This window comes from Pogoniulus pusillus, chromosome 3, assembly GCF_015220805.1.
Source record: "Pogoniulus pusillus isolate bPogPus1 chromosome 3, bPogPus1.pri, whole genome shotgun sequence".
NCBI classification, from domain to species: domain Eukaryota; kingdom Metazoa; phylum Chordata; class Aves; order Piciformes; family Lybiidae; genus Pogoniulus; species Pogoniulus pusillus.
In genome coordinates, this window is record NC_087266.1 from 45,508,302 (window position 1) to 45,529,749 (window position 21,448).

Genomic DNA, 21,448 nt, shown 5'->3' on the forward strand with positions numbered 1-21,448 from the left:
TGAGCATAGCAGGTCTTGGTGCGGCTGGGGACATCAGGCTGCTGTTCAAACACCAGGCTGGGCGTGGGTGCAGATGCTGGACCAAACAGCACAGCAGCTGAGCTGCTGACAAAACTGACAGGCTCTACTGAACAGTTGAGTCTGGAGAAAATCATTCATTCTATCAGTTATGTGACATTTATTTTCTTTTTTCCCCTCTTAAACACAGGAGGGATGAAAGAAATATCAAAACTTCAAGTTTTCTGTGCGTGCCTTCAAGCTGCTTTATGACTTTCCTCAAAATTCAGGGCTTGGTATTTCCAGCTGCCAACTGGCAGCCTTGATTAGCTCCTCGTGCAGAATTAGACACACACAGATGGAAAATGTTTTCAAAGATCATCTGCCCAAATAACCACAGTCCAAGAAATGCTAAGACAATGCAAAGTGCTCCCGAAGACTACACTCAAAATGCAGCAGCCTGTGCAAGGGGTTGAATTGTTTCCAAGAATCCTTGAAACTAAAGTGACAAATAGATTATTCTCCCTAGGAATAGGGTATTTCACCAAGGAATCTCTTGTGCTTATTTTTTATTCCCTTTAAGATGAAATATTAACCATCCCACAGCATAAGACCTACATAATGGAGCTAGTGGCCAATGGGATGAGATTTAACAAGGCCAAGTGCAGGGTTCTGCACTTTGGCCACAACAACCCCAAGCAGCGCTACAGGGTGGGGACAGAGTGGGTGGAGAGCAGCCAGGAATAAAGGGACCTGGGGGTACTGGTGGATAGTAGGCTGAAGATGAGGCAGCAGTGTGCCCAGGTGGCCAAGAGAGCCAATGGCATCCTGGCCTGCGTCAGGAACAGTGTGGCCAGCAGGACAAGGGAGGTTATTCTGCCCCTGTACTCAACACTGCTCAGGCCACACCTTGAGTGCTGTGTCCAGTTCTGGGCTCCTCAACTCAAGACAGATGTTGAGGTGCTGGAAGGTGTCCAGAGAAGGGCAACAAAGCTGGTGAGGGGCCTGGAGCACAGCCCTGTAAGGAGAGGCTGAGGGAGCTGGGGGTGTTTAGCCTGGAGAAGAGAAGGCTCAGGGGGGACCTCATTGCTGTCTACAACTACCTGAAGGGAGGTTGTAGCCAGGTGGGGATTGGTCTCTTCTCCCAGGCACCCAGCAACAGAACAAGGGGACACAGTCTCAAGTTGTGCTGGGGGAAGTCTAGGCTGGATGTTAGGAGGAAGTTGTTGGCAGAGAGAGTGATTGGCATTGGAATGGGCTGCCCAGGGAGGTGGTGGAGTCACCATCCCTGGGGGTGTTCAAGAAAAGCCTGGATGAGGCACTTAGTGCCATGGTCTAGTTGAGTGGCTCGGGCTGGGTGCTAGGTTGGACTGGATGATCTTGGAGGTCTCTTCCAACCTGCTAGATTCTATGATAGTGAACTTTTTTAAAGGGCCACTCAGAAACAATATTCTTTTAACACCCTCAGTGACAACTGTCTGGCTTACCCTTTCCATCTTTGTTTTTCCTTTTCACAGATATGTTTGGAGTTGTAGTAGGGGACTCAGGACGAGATGGCTTCGGCTTCTTTCCTGAAATAAACCACCAGTAAGTCAACTGCAGCTTAAAAAGAAAAGAAAAGAAAAGAAAATAGAACAAGGACTTAAAAAGGGAAGAGATTTGTTTCCCCAATTCAGAGTTTTCACTGAGATAAGAGCTCAGTTATACACTGAACTTCTTCAATTTCCATAGCAGGACTGGACCCCACATGCTTTTAGTGTACTTCAATTAAAGCAGGGTAATGACCAAGCATGGGTCACACAGTTCAGCCACCACTTTGACCAGTGATGCTTTCCTTGATTGGAGTGAAGATGGGAGGCAGGAAGTCCTTCAACATTTTATATATATCATCATATCAAGAGATAAAAGAACTACTGCAGCACATTTTTTATCAGCTTTTTTTTCCACTCACTGTTACTGGTTGCAGAAATGTCTGGTTTCCCTAAAAATGTCTAGAGGAAGTCACTCTTGAATAAATCACAGAAACCACAGGTTGGAAAAGACCCTCGGGATCACCAAGTCCAACCAATATCCCTACTCTACAAGCTTCACCCTAAAAAAAGGTTCACCCTAAACCATGTCCCCAAGCACCACATCCAAATGACCTGGATCAGGTCATCAGCTTCTAACACACAAGAAATATCTCAGGGTAACTAGCTAAGTGCTTTTCTCTGTAAGAGTTGTGTCATGGGAAGACTCTGCTGGGTGCTCATCTTGTTTCCCCTCTTGTAAATATAAGCCATTAAAGAGTGAGGTGTGTTATTTTGATGCCATTAATTAACTTGTGTCCAAATGAGGTCAGGTATTAAAAGCAAATGAAGTGGGTGAGGGCTCAATTAGGTCATGAGTGAGCTACTGCTGGTCAACTTCAGGAAACATAAGTACCAGAGAATTTATGCTCTTCAGATTAGAGATAACCTAAGCTATTAAACAGGGATACTGCTGCTATAGCAACTCTAAACTCTCCTACTTCAGCCTAGATTACTTTGGGACATCCTGTTTGGACAATTCTCTACCAGAAATGCATCAAAATGAAAAAAAATCATGTGAAACTCGTTTACAGGAAAGTGTTGATGTTACTGCTCTCTAACTAGACTAGAGAGACTTAAGGTGATGGTTTAAGACAACACTATGAGTTATAATCTGCAGGTGTTGGCTGATACCATAAAAACCAAAGTTAGCAGAGACACACAAGAAACATCCCCTTTGGTTTAGAAGAAGGCAGTTTCTGAAGGCACATCAAGCATTAGCATGCTTCCTCCTTTGGTTCAACAGAGCATGAATTTCTCACCTTTCAGAGCACATCACTAAATTCCTTTTTAGGAGAGAACTTTACAAAGAGGAAGGATGAAGAATCTGCCTGAGCTAAAGCCTTATGAAGGGCTACTGCAATTATATTCTCTATAGCTAACTGAATTTATAATTGGTATTTTCACTTTCCTATTTCCACACTTGGAAAAATACTTCAGGTTAGAAATTCATCTAAGAAATTAAAGCAGGATTTAGAAAGTGAGATGCTTATTCTGATTAAACACTTTATACCATACCAGAAGAAGTTCAATGCATTTTATTGCACTCTTTTCAGTGAGTTTTGTTTAAAAACATACTAAACAGCAGGTCTCTAAAATTCAACATGCTTATAATTTGTATGACCACCTACCAATAGACACTTCCCATAAAGAAAAATGGGACTGAAGGTCCCATATAGCAAACTTCCAAGTTTCTTTCTCTGACATCATTTTGGTTTTCTCATCTTTCTGATTTGTAGTTTTGGCAGGTCAACACTCAGACATTCATGAGTGCAAACATCATGCCGAACACGGGTTTGGAGTTGAGCAGATGGGTGGATGCAGCTCGACTGCTGCAGCAATAAGGCCCACAAGAAAAGAAAGTTAAATCATCCCATCACTTCCAGAGAACATTTTTTTGGAGGAGCTCTATTTGGCAGCACCATTCTGGCTCAGTTAGCTGGCAGTGCTCTGCACAACACAACCCTCTAAGTTTAATTGGAGGTTATGTATGCTAGAAGTCTATAAAGTCACAGGTGGTATGGATAGGGTAGGATGCTATGGCCCTTTGCCATGCTGCAAAACTGACCAAACAAAGGGAAGCAGATTGCACTTTAAACCCCCCCACAAAAACAAACAAAACCATCCCAAAAACAACCAACCAACAAACAAAATCACCCAAAGCATCGAAGAGGACCTCACCCACACACTGTTATTGCAAGATTAATAACATTTTGCAGCAATTGTACACCAATGCCCTACAAATCCCTGGATATGTTTAAGCAACACTTGCACATCACCCAGACCATACAACAGATACTTCCTAAAGTCTCAAATTTATTGAAAACTAGCAGCTAATGAAACACTAAACTGCTGCAAGTATTTTTTTTTCCTATCCAATCTAACTGTCAAAACATTTGCTAGCTGGTTTTCTAACCTACAGCAAAGGAAGAGGAAGGAGTGGGAGTAAGCAGAAACACAATACAAAAGAGGGTACGAAAGCATCAAGCCAAAGAGGTTAAATACCTGGCAGACAATTGCTCCTTGTTTTGACCCACATAGAAGTCAACATTAAAAAGAAGGAAAAAAAAAATTGAGCAAAAGAAAAAAAAACTCCAACAATTTAAAACCATTTCACAGTTTGGTTGTCTCACAACAGTGTGCACAGCATGGTAATTTCCCCAGCAGCACTTTCGGGGCAGTTGCTGGCAGAGCCTTCCTCTACAGCAGTTTCAGTTCAGCTTTCTTACAGGAATTGGAGACTTCCCAAGCCACACCAGTCCCTACCAGACCTTATGACACACATGGGGCTTAGGACACTTGACCAAGATCCCCACAGGCCAGTGTGCTCACACTCACAGATAACAACTCCCAACATTTGGAAGCAGCAGCAAAAACGCACTTTCGTTTCAACTCAATATAGTTGGGTAGCAGAAGCCCTGCTCTGGAAGGCTTTTATTTCACCAGGAAACCTGTCACAGCCCTAATGCTCTGATTCAGCCTTAGGATTAGTTCCAGAAACAGAACTCTCTTGGTTTGTTTTTCGTTTCAAAAATATCTGTTACAACAACGCCTTACATCTGTCTGCACTGCATGACTTTGCCACAGCAGACATCAGCTCCGGGACCTCAAATGGGGTCCACACTGAAGCAGGGTGGGAAAACAGGAGCAGAAGGTCTCACTAACAGCACTTTATAACTTGTCAGCACAGCAACAAGTAGCTGTTTAAATGTTATCTACCACATATGAGACATGCTTACTACAGGGAGCTGGGGTTGTTTAGCCTGGAGAAGAGGAGGCTCAGGGGGGACCTCATTGCTACAACTACCTGAGGGGAGGTTGTAGCCAGGTGGGGTTGGTCTCTTCTCCCAGACAACCAGCAACAGAACAAGGGGACACAGTCTCAAATTGTGCTGGGGGAAGTATAGTCTGGATGTTGGGAGGAAGTTCTTCACAGAGAGAGTGATTTGCCATTGGAATGGGCTGCCCAGGGAGGTGGTGGAGTCACCGTCCCTGGAGGTGTTCAAGGAAGAGACTGGATGAGGCACTTAGTGCCATGGTCTGGTTGAGTGGCTAGGGCTGGGTGCTAGGTTGGACTGGATGATCTCGGAGGTCTCTTCCAACCTGGTTGATTCTATAGCATGCTACTTAAAGAAAAATGAAATGATACTGTTCTTATTTAAAAAGAAAATTAAATTCACCTCATTCTCCTCCCACATTCTGAACAGATCAAACATCTTTAGTTGAAGCTAAACAGGAGCTAATTAAAGCACTTGAGTACTCCAGTAACAAAAGTTTTATAGCTTGTATTTCAACTATGCTCTTAAGAAAAAACTACCAGCAGGTAACAAGCAGATATCCACACTTTCTGTGGGACAAGCCATCACTGCTACTTCTTACAACACCATTAGTATATAAGCACAGTATCACACAGTATCACCAAGGTTGGAAGAGACCTCACAGATCATCAAGTCCAACCCTTTACCACAGTGCCCAAGGCTAGACCATGGCACCAAGTGCCACATCCAAAACTGTGCTTACACTACCCAGGTAAGAAAATGCTTTCCCTTTATTTCTATCTGAGCCCACTCAGTTATTTTGATCTGACTCCCAGAAATGTTCCAGACACCCACAGCTCTCAGGGGAGGCAAGCATAGCACCCACTGCTCTCCTACTCCAGTTGAATCTTACCTTTTTTCTTCTTTGGTTGTTCAAACTCTGGAGTCTCTGGTGACTCGGCATAAGGGTCTGAGGCTTGGTGAACTTCCACTACTTCAGGGATCCCATCAAGCGTGACTGACACATGTGTGATAGGAGCCACTATATCATCATCTTCAGGTGTGCCAAACATAGTTGCTTAAGGTAAAGGGACAATATGAATAATTACATTCATATATATGAATAATTTCACACAACCATGAGGACTTTAAAAAAGCTGTTTCTTTTGCAGCAAGAATTTAAGTATAGAATAGAATTAAAACTACAACATTTCACGGGAAAGATGACTAGTTCAAAATGGAATATACACACCAAGAGTATTTTACACAAGCTCAGGCAGTACTAACATAAAACAATTTAATGACAGAACTTGCAGCCCTAAAAAGCACCTGGTGATCATGCATTTTCATTTACACTTAAGGCAGTCTGGAGAGTATGCTCTTTATTTTGGCAGCATAAACAAACTGGGTCTCTGTCAACTAAACCAAACACTGCAAACCTAAACTACCTGATTCTATTCAGTCCCTCCCTACATAACTATTTATTTCTTTCCTTACCTGTTTCATTCTGGCATGGCAATGGCCAGACAAAGGATTTCTTCACTGCATATAACACTTATTTCTGACATTCAAACTATATACATACATAAAGGCTATTGGAAGCCAAATAGCCTTACCAATTCCATACAACTGTGCTGCATTAAATCCTTCCTTTCACAAATAAGGCAAATACAGACTGGATGTGCCTTCAGAAAAAGAACTTACTTATTCTTTTTTCATCCAACATAGGACCAGGGGAGTCCATATTGAGAAGTGCTTCAGCAGCCTCAATTGTTTGCATTGTTTCATCTCCATTGTGGCAAGATGCTTCAACTAAAAGAGACAAATTAATTCTTAACCAGATACAAACTGAACTTAAAGCTTAACATGCTATTTATTCTTATTTCATTGATAGGAAAAAGAAGATGGCAAATAGGGGTTTTGACTAGATAAGCAGGAACCAGTTTGGTGAGAAAATGCACACTGCAGTAACTTTATTTAGTATACTAAATTTTTCAGATTGTATGTATTAAAAATACAACCACAAAAATCTAACCCAATACAAATTCTGTTTCTGTCTCATCTTTCTAAGCTCTCTTTTTGCTGACCAAGTGCATGCAGTAAAACACAACAACCATAGGCAATATGAAACACCACTACCACAAACAATACTCCAGACAGTATCCTTTAGAAGACGACTACTATTGCTAATTTCTTCTTATGGTGGTCCAGTGGAAGTGAATTTCACAATTAAGAAATGCTCATCAAAAATACCCTATCATTTAACCTGGAAAATAGACAAGAAATCATTCCCCAACTTCTAATAGAGAACATATGATCTAAAGGTTTAACTGAGTTCTAAGGCGTTCAGATCCATGGGGATTACAGGACAGCGCAGGACAGTCCCTGGCCAATCTCATGAAAGTGGTGATCAGACAAATCAAAAAGTCTTGAGGATTGATTTACAATTATGGCCATCTGAAGCTACACACCAAAAAATCCAATGAAATTTGCTTTGCAAAACAACAGCTATCAAAGCAGGTAGTTTTCATTTGACAGATGAAAAACATTCTCTTGTAAGGTACTCCAAAATCATTGCAGCATGATGGAGAAGTTAGCTACTTGTTCTAGTACCTGGTACAACAAGCTTTTAGAACTGTTTAACATGTTCTTTTAGAAGCTGCTCTTTGCTGGATGGAAATGCACAGGCCAGGCTTCTCTATTCCTTAGGATTTGAAGCTAACCTTAGGGAATTCACTTGCATCCGTCAAAGTGATACAGAGTGCTCTAACACTAGTCCCTCCTTAGGATACCAATGAACCTAAGTTACCTTCTCAGTCTGGTAATGAGTCAGCTTCATGCATTCTCTCCCTGTTTAGCTTTGAGGAATTCTGGGTGGGGCAGTCAGAAAAAAAAAAGAGGAATAAAAAAAGAGACAGACTGACAGAGCAAATAAAACACACCACTAAACACAACCCAATGACTTTGGAACGTATTTTCTTTGCTTAAAAGCAAGAGGTTTATCCCAGAATTTCTAAACTTGGGAGGGGAAGGGGAATCAAAATACCACAATAACAACAAAGCAGCCAGTCCCCTAGCACTAAACAATCACACAATTTAAGCAAACAAATCCAGTTTCACTTCAGCTGTTTACAGCTTCAGCATTTGTATCACTAGGAGAGAGCAAAATCGTGAGCCCTACCTCCTTCACTCAGATGTGATTTATACACAGCACATGGAGCTCAGGAGAAGCCTCTTTACCTTCTGGTTTTCATCTTAGCCCTACCACACCCTGATCATCAGAGGCTCAGATTAAAACAGAATAAAGTAGATGGTTGTTGGGAAGGCCTGACCCACACAGCAACTCACCCTTGCTGTCTAAAGGATGCCCTCCACCCCCCACAGAGACATTCAAACAGTTCACGATCTGCACCTTGTGGCTGACATCTCCAAACAGGCTCAAGAAAAGAGACAGGCAGAGCTGAGGATGACAGTGTGAAAAGAGGAGGTAGAGCCACAGTAAGCCACAGAGTGAGATGGGGCAGCAAACTGCTGACACTTTTATTATGCAGCTCACAGGTTCAGCGCAGAGCATCTCAGCCCCAAGTCCCAGACAGCATCTCTAGGAAATGCCTGGCCAGCTGAGAAGGCTGTACCAAGTATAACCCACAGAGTCTGCAGCCATGCTCATGCTTGGTCCAGCAGTGCTAACTTGATCACTTTTGGCTGTAAGTTTTATCTGGACAGGAACATTTCCTACTATCTGACAGCATAATGAAGACCACAATAAGGATGGCACCCTAAAAATAGGCATAGAGCACTACCAAAGCAGCTGCCACATATTGTCAGGCAGTTCTCATATTGTCTGGATGGACAGGAAGGTGACCTGCTGTGATCCAGCCCAGGCAAAGCCAATTAAGTTTAGACTGCCACATACAACTTAAAAGCCAGCAGTGGTACCCACTATTCTCAGTGCTGTGGATGGAGAGGAAGGGAGCAGCTGCTGTTTGCTCTTACACTGGCAAGAGCTGTATGAGGAACAAACCCACCCTCTTGCTGTCAGGAAAGTCAACTTCACACTCTGAATAACGGCAGGCAAAGCAGAGGTCATCAGCATTACGCTGCTGTCACCCCATGTAGCCAGGAGTTGCCCATCCGTATCCAAGAAAGGAACTTACAGTAGCCATAAAAATAATGTAAAGATATAAACTATTATAATTACACAGTATCACAGTATCATCAAGGTTGGAAGGGACCTTATAGATCATCAAGTCCAACCCTTTACCACAGAGCTCAAGGCCAGACCATGGCACCAAGTGCCACGTCCAGTCCTGCCTTGAACAGCTCCAGGGACGGCGACTCCACCACCTCCCCGGGCAGCCCATTCCAGTGTCCAATGACTCTCTCAGTGAAGAACTTTCTCCTCACCTCCAGCCTAAATCTCCCCTGGCACAGCTTGAGGCTGTGTCCTCTTGTTCTGGTGCTGGCCACCTGAGAGAAGAGAGCAACCTCCTCCTGGCCACAACCTCCCCTCAGGTAGTTGTAGACAGCAATAAGGTCTCCCCTGAGCCTCCTCTTCTCCAGGCTAACCAATCCCAGCTCCCTCAGCCTCTCCTCGTAGGGCTGTGCTCAAGGCCTCTCCCCAGCCTCATTGCCCTTCTCTGGACATGCTCAAGCATCTCAATGTCCCTCCTAAACTGGGGGGCCCAGAACTGAACACAGCACTCAAGGTGAGGTCTAACCAGTGCAGAGTACAGGGGCAGAATGACCTCCCTGCTCCTGCTGACCACACCATTCCTGATGCAGGCCAGGATGCCACTGGCTCTCTTGGCCACCTGGGCACACTGCTGGCTCATGTTCAGGTGGGTATCAATCAGCACCCCCAGATCCCTCTCTGTCTGGCTGCTCTCCAGCCACTCCGACCCCAGCCTGTATCTCTGCATGGGGTTGTTGTGGCCAAAGTGCAGCACCCTGCACTTGGAGCTATTGAACCCCATCCCATTGGACTCTGCCCATCTGTGCAGGCGGTCAAGGTCCCGCTGCAGAGCCCTTCTGCCCTCCAACTCAGTCACATCTGCCCCAGCTTGGTGTCATCTGCAAACTTGCTGATGACTGACTCAATGCCCTCATCCAGATCATCTATGAAGATGCTAAAGAGGATGGGGCCCAGCACTGATCCCTGAGGGACACTGCTAGTGACAGCCACCAGCTGGATGTGGCACCATAAGGAGTGCCAACTATCTATTAACAGATACACAACTGCAAAAATAAGTTTCTTAGCCACATTAACACCCTTCTAGCTTCTTTTTAGAAGATGACTTCACAAGGTGGTTTGAGTCAAATTAGTTTTCCCCTGTTGCTAAAAAACCAAGGGCTGTGGTTCTTCCTCCCATCTCTGCCTCTGGTTCATGAGCTAAACTCCTGTCACATAACTCAAGCCAGGCTTCATATTTTCTTGATCATGTAGTGAGCCAATTTGGTTCTATAAAATGGCTGAAAAGCTTTTGGGGTGTTGCTGGGTTAGCAAATAGATTACAGTAACCAAAGAGCTCACACAAATAAGGTGTGGGTCACCGAGCAGAGGAAATGGAGCACCACAAGATGCTCATTCACACCACTTCACCTGAGACAGTACTTGTCTCCAGCACCAAAAGCAAGCTGGTGGTGTCTGCTATTTCAGTTTGTCTGGTAATGTCACAGAAAGCTTTTCCAGCCCCTGGCAGTCTCACATTTAAGAAGAATTGGGATGAAGTAGCTTATCTGTTACACCTCGGCAAAGTCGGAGCCGAAAGAATGGTGGCAGTAATTTCTGAGCAGGATCCAATTGCAAATGTCACCTCGCACAGGCAGAAACTTTCTAATAAGAGGAGGAAAAAAGGAAAAGGACAAGAGAAATGAGAAGGGGAAAAAAAGGAAGAAACAAGAAAGGGAGGATGAGAAGGCAGGGGGAGGAAGACGAAATCGGGGTGGGGGGAGAGAAGGCGGACGATGAAAACGGAGGGGAGGGAAGGAGGACAAAAACGGGGAGGGGAGAAGGAGGGTGAAAACGGGGGGGGGAAAGGAAGGAGGAGGACTAAAACGGGGGGGGGAGAAGGAGGAAGAAAACGGGGGGGAGAAGGAGGAGGACAACGAAAACGGAGGGGAGAAGGAGGATGAAAACTGGTGGGGAGAAGGAGGAGGACGAAAACGGGAGGGAGGGAGAAGGAGGACGATGAAAACGAGTGGGAGGGAGAAGGAGGAGGACGAAAACGGGGGGGGGGAGGAGGACGAAAACGGGGGGGAGGAGGAGGACGAAAACGGGGGGGAGGAGGAGGACGAAAACGGGGGGGAGGAGGAGGACGAAAACGGGGGGGAGGAGGAGGAAGAAAACGGGGGGAGGAGGAGGAAGAAATCGGGGGGGAGGAGGAGGACGAAAACGGGGGGGAGGAGGGGAGGAGGAGGAGAACGAAGAAAAAGGAAAAGAACAAAAAAGTGTGTGTGAGGGGGGGAATCACAGCCAAAAAAGTTAAGTTCCTTTTCTTCCCAGGGCACTCAGCACTTGGTTTACCTGAGCGAGCCGCACAGGTAAGCCTCTGTACCTGCACGCCAGTCACAGCCCAGCTCCTGCAAGCGCAGGTCTGCTGTGAATCAGCACCGGTTGTTAGCACAAGGCTTGCCCAAACACAACTTTCTGCTCTTCTCAGCCCGGTGGAGAATGAAAATATGCTTCAGGCTGGAAGTTTCCCCACCTCCTCAGAAGTCCTGCTTCCCCTGCTCCTGCCTAGTGTGTTTTCCTGAAAACTTCCCACCACTTCGGGTGATTCCATCCCATCCCATCCCATCCCATCCCATCCCATCCCTGCTGGTTCTCCAGTGGATCATACCGGTCGTTGTCCCGGCCAAGATAAGGGTTGTGCTAGTCACAGCTGTGTTTAAAGTCATCACTGCTTTTACTACAGACAAAACCAGGGACTGTAGGACCTCAAAATAACATCAGAAGAAATCTAAACTTGCTTAAAGTAGAAAGAGTTTCATTAAACATGGACAGAACCTAATCTGCAGACTGTTAAATGTAAGCAACTGCTTTTTAGTGTCAGCTCTGAGCTAACTGTTAACTAACACTGGAAACCTGTCACAGGTATTTCAGGAGACCTACACACCAACCTTTTTTTTTTTTAAGGAAGACTTTACAATCTGAAAAGAAATTGATTTTGTTGGGGAGCTACAAAAACACCAAACCCCTCACTTTATTTATCTAAGTGCTACGTGCAGCAGTAAGCAGTTTCTAACTGATACTGCACCCATTTAAAACCAAAAAATTTAACAGCTAGAAACTTGTCAACTCAAAATTCTCACAGATTAATACTATCAAGTCCAGTTTCCACCTACCTACTCCTTTCATTTCTTTGTAGCATCACAAAGGACCACTGAAGACACTAGGCTTTTGTATGACTGCAGTACCTAATATCTCTCTGCCTTCACTCTCCTTACTTGACCAGCTTGTGCCACAAACACTACAGATTCACCAAATGTATAAGTCAAATGGTAGTCAACTTTGAAACACTTATAAACTGGTTACTAAGCACTCTTACTGAGGTAGAAAGCACACACTTTCATGCTCCCTATTCAGACTAGGGCACAGGGCATCACAGAATCATAGAATCAACCAGGTTGGAAGAGACCTCCAAGGTCATCCAGTCCAACCTAGCACCTAGCCTTGCCCAATTAACTAGACCATGGAACTAAATGCCTCATCCACTCTTTTATGGGCACATTTTAAATCTCATTTTAACAATAAAATGTCCTCACAGCTATTTCATGTACAAAGCCTGACATCCAAGCTCAAATTTTCTGTCCCTCCTCCCTCATCACCCCTAAAATGTCTCAGCACAACCACTTCACTGATCTAATAAAAAAACCACATCACAACAGGTAAACCCCCAAACACAGCAGTTTAACTGCTGGCTTTATAAATCAGACATGGCAAAGATGGGGGGGAGAGGACAAAAACAGTTTTCAAGAAGTTACATAGAATCATAGAATCAACCAGGTTGGAAGAGACCTCCAAGATTATCCAGTCCAACCTAGCACCCAGCCCTATCCAGTCAACTAGACCATGGCACCAAGTGCCTCATCCAGCCTTTTCTTCAGCACCTCCAGGCACGGTGACTCCACCACCTCCCTGGGCAGCCCATTCCAATGCCAATCACTCTCTCTGCCAACAACTTCCTCCTAACATCCAGCCTATACCTACCCTGGCACAACTTGAGACTGTGTCCCCTTGTTCTATTGCTGGTTGCCTGGCAGAAGAGGCCACCCCCCACCTGGCCACAATGCCCCTTCAGGTAGTTGTAGACAGCAGTGAGGTCCCCCCTGAGCCTCCTCTTCTCCAGGCTAAACAGGCCCAGCTCCCTCAGCCTCTCCTCATCAGATTTGTGCTCCAGGCCCCTCACCAGCTTTGTTGCCCTTCTCTGGACATGTTCCAGCACCTCAACATGGTAAAATTAATTCTTCCTTCCTATGCACCTTATGACTATAGTTAGCCACATTAATAAGGCACATAAAGTGTAGCAAACCTGACAAGTTGGTCCAGAATTTGGTCTACACAGAACATTATCCCTTGTATTTTTCAGAGGAAAAAATGTCTCAGTATCCTCTTTGGAGATAAAACCTAATTCATGCTCCAATTTATTTTACAATCACCCATTACTACTCAACGGTTATAATCATTTTAAATCCTCTGATGCTGGCCACAGACTGACTATATAAGTTGTAATTGTAGTTTTTTTCCAGGGAAAAAGACTTTGGAAGAGGAGGATGATAAGGCAAATCTACCCACTCACTGGGAAAAAAGGACAGCATAAGCAGTAATCTAACAAGCTGGTTGTTAGCCATCTATCAGCAAGGTTTCATGTGAAACATGCTGCTGTCCTAACTTTCCTACAGGTAATAATTTATACTACAGGTAAGCAATTGCCAGTGTGCAATAACTGCAAGTTTGAAGGGCTGAAGCTACGTGATACAGATGGAAAAACTCAACAGTGTCCACCATTCTGTAGACAGATCCCTAAAACCAACTTGCTTCAGTTTCAAGATAATCTAGGACTAATTTCTACTAGTTTATGAGAGAAAGAGAAGCCTAACATATGACAGAGTCATAACAAAGTACTGAAAAACTGGTAACTTAAGGAAAAAAACAACACACAAATCCTGCATATTAAGCAGCCATTTATCAGGAACGTTAGAAGTGTTAACTACAAACGATAGCAGTTTTAGTTTCGTTTCGGTGTGGGCTTCAGTTAACAATATCCTCATGTGGAACTAGTAGAGTCTTTAGAATGCCTGGTCCTAGTGACTGAAAAGACTAGTGCAGACTTCAAAGACCAAAACAAGGCATTTCACTGCTGACACCAAATGCCACGTGGAAAAAAAAGAAAACAAGAAAACACAGAATCACAGAATCAGCCAGGTTGGAAGAGACCTCAGAGATCAGCCAGTCCAACCTAGCACCCAGCCCTAGCTACTCAACTAGACCATGGCACTAAGTGCCTCATTCAGGCTTTTCTTGAACACCTCCAGGGATGGTGACTCCACCACCTCCTTGAAGAAAGGAACTTCATAGAAGGGCAAAAAAGAGAAGCAGCTGGAAAACAAAGAGTAGGTAGGAAATTTCAGTTATGATTAACTGCATCTTAGAGGCAGCCTGTGGCAAGCCGTGCTTGAACCAAGTTTCTTCCACAGCACCTTTTTATATCAAGAGGGCAGCTGCAGCCACAGCCAATACTTGCCTGCAGCAGGCAGGGAGGTGACATGAGGCTTCCTCTACAACATCTTCTCACTTGCTGTGGGGTGCCTTTGCACCCCTGAGCACCCAAATTCTGCCCGACTTGAGTCAGGCAGGATAGCTCCTTGACAGAATCCAGGAGCTGAGCTGTTGGTGCTGCTTGCCTTACATCCTGAGCAGGAGCTTCCAGCAGCACTGGTGGTCCCTGCTCAGCCTGGGCTCACCCATTTTTCATTTCCAAGGTAATCCACAGCATACATAGCAACTAGCAGGATGGAGGTAATTCATTAACATCTCCTTCACAACAATAACCTCTAAAAAGTGTCAGTTTTGGATTTCTAAGGACTTTGCCTGTAAATAAAACCAGATTGCTTGAGCTACAATGGATGATAGGAACAATACCATACTTGTCTGCCTCTAAAGTATCCCAGAAACCCTTGGACACCATCAGTTACAAGGATTACATATTTTCAGTCCCTGGCTGCAATTTGCAAACCCTTCTCATGTGACCAGTAACCAAAAAAAAAAAAGGCATTAACAGGAACTTTCACAAAAGTGGAGTTTCACAATTACTCATGCAAGTAAAAATTCACACACCATGTATGACATTGAACACAGATTCATAAAGATGATCTGCTAGGAAAAATTCACACAGCCACATTAAGTGGTGCTTAAGTAAGACACTGAGGAAATGCCAGTTGCAGTGTGAATAATTAATATGAATAGCAAGTGAATAGTTGGCACAGGGTCTCAACTTGAAATAATGTTTAAGTATGTAAAACCTTCCTGAATAATCAGCTAACTTATTTGGACAGTCACAGCCTGTTCACAGTAAAATTTGCTAGTGAGGGGGGGAAAAAAAGGAGTAATTTCTATCAGATAATACCATTTACTGAGAACAGTTCATGTCAATTTATTCTGTGAACTGTTCCTTATGTCAGGTTCTGGTCAATTCTGGTTTTTTCTGGGTTTGTTTGGTTTTGGTTTGGGTTTTTTTTTTCACTTGGTGACTAAAGACTTGAATATCTTCTTGGAAATAATGTCAAAAGCATGACTGAAAACAGCAAGCTGTCTCCAGACCTGGAGACAGTCCAGGTGTGGAGTCTAATGGCTGAAAGACACAGAAACAGAGCCTCTCTCTGTGAAGTATCTACACCAGATACTTCACAGAGAGAGTGATTGGCATTGGAATGGGCTTCCCAGGGAGGTGGTGCAGTTGCCATCCCTGGAGGTATTAAAGACTGGATGAGGCACTCAGTGCCATGGTCTAGTTGATTTGACAGGGCTGACTGATAGGTTGGACTGGATGATCTTGGAGGTCTCTTCCAACCTGGTTGATTCTATGATTCCACTTTTCAGAGTTGTTGTGCAAAAACACTTCAAATATGTGTATGCAGTGAAAAGTTAAAAGATGTGGCATAACTTTAAGTTTTACTCTTGAGAATGTTCTTTTCTTTGGAACTACCCTTTCCAACAGAATTCACATAGAACATCCATATTTTAAGCCTCAATTGTTATCAGAGCCAAAATTCATACTATGCTGAGTGAGTCATGCTAACATGCACATTTCATGGCTAATTGCATGCCCTCAGGAAGCTAAACACAGTGTATCTACTCAAGCCGTGTACTCCTGCTTTTGGGTATGTATGTTTACTTAGGTATGTACCAGCCATTAAATAAGAGCAAACAAATCCTAAGAGCAGCAATCTGGTTGGTACTCTGAGCAGGACTTTGTCTTTATCTGTGTTGATTGATGAAACTCTTCACCATTATCAGCTGTGCAGCTGGGATTGCAAGCCACCTGCTAACAGTATTAATGCCATTTTCTCTATCTTGTAGTGCATGAACAGCATTCAATGCTATCATAATTTTGTTTCCTGTTGGTTTTGGTCACTAAGTTTCTTTTCTACCATTAGCCACAGCCATCCTGGTGCAAAAACATGGACAGAAACATTTCTATTGCCAACCTGTAAGGGTGATATCATCATCTTCTATGATTTGCTCCTCTGCAACATCCAGAGAGCTCTCAGTGATCATGTCACTAGGTTCATCCACGCAGGTTAAACCGGAGTAGTTGTGCAGGATGTCTGCACTAGGAACATGCTCCACGATGACAGCAGGGAAAATAGATGGATCACCAAGCTGGAGGGTAGAAAAATGGAAATTAAAATAATAGCACATCCAGTCTATCCACTTACTGGTTTATACTTCAACAGACTTATGCTACATCACTTGCATATCAGACCATCAGGAAGAAGTACCAAAGATCAAGATGATCTTTAGCACACAACACCAAGCTGTGTTCCACTACAAGCCAGAGGCTAAACGCAGTATCTAAAATACTGACTTTGTTCCAGGAGGTAATGACAGACTCCAAAGACATCATTTTGCAGCACAAAAGCTGACAGCATAAAGGAGTGTTGCAGAACAGCAAATGCTAGCAATAATACTGGGCAGCAACTTACTGCAAGCACCTTAATCTTCTGCTCTTCCCATCAAGCTAGGGTGGAGGAGCCCTGCAGCTGTCAGGATTGAATAAAGCTCTCAAGGGCACCAAGTTTTTCATGAGACACTGGTTGAAGATTACTAATTATGGGAACACTTGCTACAAGAGCAATAAATGTAACAGAGACTGCCTGATGCACATGCTGTAATACTTTCCCTCAGTAATTCTTATGGCTTTAGTCACTTGACATTACTGCTACTTTCCTTCCTAAGTCTGTTTTCAGACATCTCCCTTCTATCTCAATAGTTATTTTGCATCAGATACAGAGGAGGCATCTGGGAAAGTGAAATCAAGATGACCAGTAATAATAGTAAGATGCACACTCTCTGAAAAGGCAATCCTTCAACAGGAAGAGGCTTTCAGAAAACACAATTTACTACAGACACAGCATTTACCAAACCAAGTATTTTTAAATGTCATTTGCAGGAAGAAACTCACAGCTGATGATAGCAGAGCAGGCTCAAAGGAAGTGTAACTGTAGGGTTCTCTCAGCAGAAAATTTAAATCACATTAAGAATGTGGCAGGTTTAAAAACAGGAAAATAAACCAAAACACTGCTAAAATAAGTTTCTGAGAAAAACAGTGTATGTAGATTTGGTCTCATCCTCCATGAAGGAGCACAGATAAGCACAGATAGAGCTCTTTTGCCCTTTGTTTGTTGCTTTTTTTAAACCACACAAGAAAAAAAACCCAACCATATGACTATGAGCTTGCTTAGAGATTGCTCATGTCTGTCTTGCTCTATGCACTCTGCCACCAGAGGAAAATGTTAGCAAGCCTATTGGCTCAACACAGACAACAGCTCAGCCCTCTCCTAGGAAAGAGCAGAACGTCAAGTACTGCAAAGAGAAAACACAGCTATAAGTTTTAAAAGGCAGCAGTTACCACTTTGAAGCTCTATGTGTTTTGTAAAACACATCTCAGCAACAATTCTGGTGAAGGAGAAAAGCAGAATTAAGGAACAAAACTCATACTTCTATGAGCTTCTATCATGCACAGTCTGCTACAACACAACTCTACAAAACCAAAGGGAAAAAAAAAAACCAAAAAAAAAAAAAAAAAAAAAAAACACCAAACCCCCAAAACTAACCTACCTACTCTACCAAACCTAAGCTTAAAATGAGAGTAACATGGTAGGAGATCAGTAAAAATGAACAAAGGGCAGATCAGCTGAGGCCCTCTTGTGCAATCAAGTTGCCAGATGATAGACATATTACCGAGTGAAGCAATGGGACATATTCTACCCTTACATTTTTGTGGCCACCTCTATCCAAGGTTTCATATTCCCAGGGCTGAGAAACCAGGAATCATTAATGACCAAGAGGCCCTCACTGTTCCTCAGAAATAAGCACGTTCACATGGTGCATCCTGCTTGTTTACTGATCCTAACATCCCTGAGCCTGTTTGCTTCCAGGCAAGAATAAACAAATAGATTGGATTAAGCAAAACCACGTTGATAGATAAAGATAAAGCACTGAAAACAGAGAAGAAAAACAATATACAGAATGCATTAAAACCCAAAACAACCTAAAAAAAACCAACCCAAAGCAGATTTTCAACAGTACATTCCATAATCTAGAAGGAAGATGGTCTGTTACCACTTCATCAATGAACTACAGCTAATGCTCTAAAAATAGTTTAAATGCCTCAACTTCAGTAACATGCCACAGCATAAAACTTTTGGGATGTAACTTAGAGATATCATGCAGGCATATCTATAAGTACACTAAAAGAGGAAAAAAATACAAGAAAAAGGATTATGGAAATATTCCACTCAGGCCCCTGTCACCTGCAAGCAAGAGTACAGGCTTTGCAAGTACCTGTTCAGTGAGCTACTGAGGTATAAACTACAGATTTTAGGTAGGGAAGATGCCAGTAAGAAGACTTTCATTTTCTCATCCTGCTCTAGTCCACAGAGACCAAGCTCATCTCATCTAAATTCAGGTGGCTGTGGTGCAGGTACTTGGACAAGGAACCCCACAGACTTTCCTTTGGAGCCAACAGAGAGAAATGGGTATTTTGACAGTATTTTCCTGCCCAATTTCAGGCTCCTGTGCTACAGTAGGATGAATCATGCCTTAAAAACATGTGTTCCCTCTCCACTGATTATAAAAGTTTGAAGGCATTGGGCAGGGTATCTCTTTCTGCTGTATGTGCCTGTCTCCTACAGGCAAATGGTTAGCTGCTTCCCCACCATGTCTTCGAAGCAAGGTGTTCAGTCCTCCCTGTTTCCACTGCTGCACCAGTTCAACCACTGCAGTGCCTTCAGAAACAGACTGAGGTGCTGGTGCTTAGGATAAGCCTCATGCTATCTTCTTCCAGATGAAAAATTACTTTGTCCCAGCACTGTCCTTCTCTAATGACTGACTTCCTAATGACTGACTGTCACTCTAATGACTGACATTGACTTGGCCTCTGAGAGGCAAAACCATCTCCAGCACTGCTGTTACTTCTTTGTGGGGACAAGTCATTAAAAGAAAGTTTCAGAATAGTAAATGAAATGTAAATAAACTGATTGTCACAATTTCCAGTTCAGTTTCTCCAAGTCCAATTCATATCACACCATACCTGACACTCTACTATGAAATCTCGTTTAAAAAGTCATAGAATCACAGAATCAACCAGGTTGGAAGAGACCTCCAAGATCAGCCAGTCCAACCTAGCACACAGCCCTGGCCAATCAACCAGACCATGGAACTAAGTGTTCTTTGCTTGAACACCTCCAGGGATGGTGACTCCACCACCTCCCTGGGCAGCCCATTCCAATGCCAATCACTCTCTCTGCCAACAACTTCCTCCTAACATCCAGCCTAGACTTCCCCCAGCACAACTTGAGACTATGTCCCCTTGTTCTACTGGTGGTTGCCTGGCAGAAGAGACCAACCCCCACCTGGCTACAACCTCCCCTCAGGTAGTTGTAGACAGCAATGAGGTCCCCCCTGAGCCTCCTCTTCTGCAGGTCTCTTCTGCCAGGCACCCAGCAACAGAGCAAGGGGACACAGTCTCAAGTTGTACTCAGGGAAGTCTGGGCTGGACGTTAGGAGGAAGTTGCTGCCAGAGAGAGTGATTGGCATTGGAATGGGCTGCCCAGGGAGGTGGTGGAGTCCCCATCCCTGGAGGTGTTCAAGCAAAGAACACTTAGTGCCATGGTCTGGTTGATTGGCCAGGGCTGGGTGCTAGGTTGGACTGGATGATCTTGGAGATCTCTTCCAACCTGGTTGATTCTATGATTCTAAACAACCCCAGCTCCCTCAGCCTCTCCTCATAGGGTTTGTGTCCAAGCATCTAAGTGTAACCTAGACACACTTTGCCATGGATTGAAAGGTTTCCTGTGGTACTGAATAGTGCTGATGCCACGTATTGCAGCAGCAATTGGTTTGATCTCTATGATCAGATGTGATCTGCTCTACAAGGCTAAACTGTATTTTGACCATGCCTAGAAACCAGTTATCATACACACACAATGACACAGTCGCTATGCCTCTATAGGGAGAAAAACCTCCACGGCAGGGAATTGTCTCATCACTTGAACTCTGCACTGGACCTTCTAAGGAGCTTGCTGACATGCTGTGCTTCCAAAGGACAACAGATGAACAGAAAAACATTTACTCATGGTAAAACATTTTAAATGTGGGTTCCTTTAAATTAATAAATGCAGTTGTTGGTTAGGTTTTTTACATGGTATTTTATGCCAATTATGGATGTGTATACTAATGACATCTGCGTAAGTTGAAGTTTGTAGAAGGCATATTTGGAGTGTTTCTTAAGTTATCTAACTTTGTAGTGGTGACAACTGATTGTTTTCTTCCACCAATTCATTATAGAACTTCCAGGTCTTGTAGTCCATTTTATCTATAGTCTTAAACCTCTGCACCTTCACAGATACCACAGTTTTTAGTGATAGCCAGTGGTAGGACAAGGAGCAAGGAGCATAGGAGTTTCCATGTCAATGCAAGGAAAAGCATGTTCACAATGAGGGTGACAGAGCCCTGGGACAGGCTGTCCAGAGATGTTGTTGAGTCTCCTCTGGAGACATTCAAAACTCACTTGGATGTGTTCCTGTGTGACCTACTGCAAGTGATCCTGTTCCAGCATGGTGATTGGACTAGCTGATCTTTTGAGGTCCCTTCCAACCCTAACAGTCTGTGTGATTCTGTGTGTGAATAACAGTTTGGAACTGAGTCAAAGTAAATGCAATTTCTTGTGCCCTTTTATTTTGAAGCCATTGTTACACCTGCTGCCAACTCATACCTTATGGACATACAATGTATGGATTTTCTTCCCTGCCATGGTTGTGAGAAGGAAAAGCTGGAACAACTGCAGCATGCATTCAGAGAGAAAAGCACTCACACAGCTGCACACAACTCTAGTCTGAAAT

The 21,448-nt window shown here is 43.8% G+C and overlaps 1 protein-coding gene across 7 annotated transcripts in view; it reads right to left on the minus strand.

Moving 5' to 3' along the window:
- The window catches only part of ELF1 (E74 like ETS transcription factor 1), a 108,967-nt gene that overhangs the window by 15,958 nt on the left and 71,561 nt on the right, over positions 1-21,448 (minus strand). For 6 of the 7 annotated variants that reach the window (XM_064174616.1, XM_064174604.1, XM_064174610.1 and 3 more), the window contains 4 exons: positions 16,532-16,706; positions 6,527-6,634; positions 5,736-5,900; positions 1,485-1,568 (listed from right to left, as the gene is read on the minus strand). In XM_064174616.1, the coding sequence (XP_064030686.1) occupies positions 1,485-1,568; positions 5,736-5,900; positions 6,527-6,634; positions 16,532-16,706 (532 nt within the window). Of the gene's footprint in view, positions 1-1,484; positions 1,569-5,735; positions 5,901-6,526; positions 6,635-16,531; positions 16,707-18,890; positions 18,927-21,448 lie in introns of those variants that run through there. The other variant, XM_064174654.1, reaches the window with a different exon arrangement.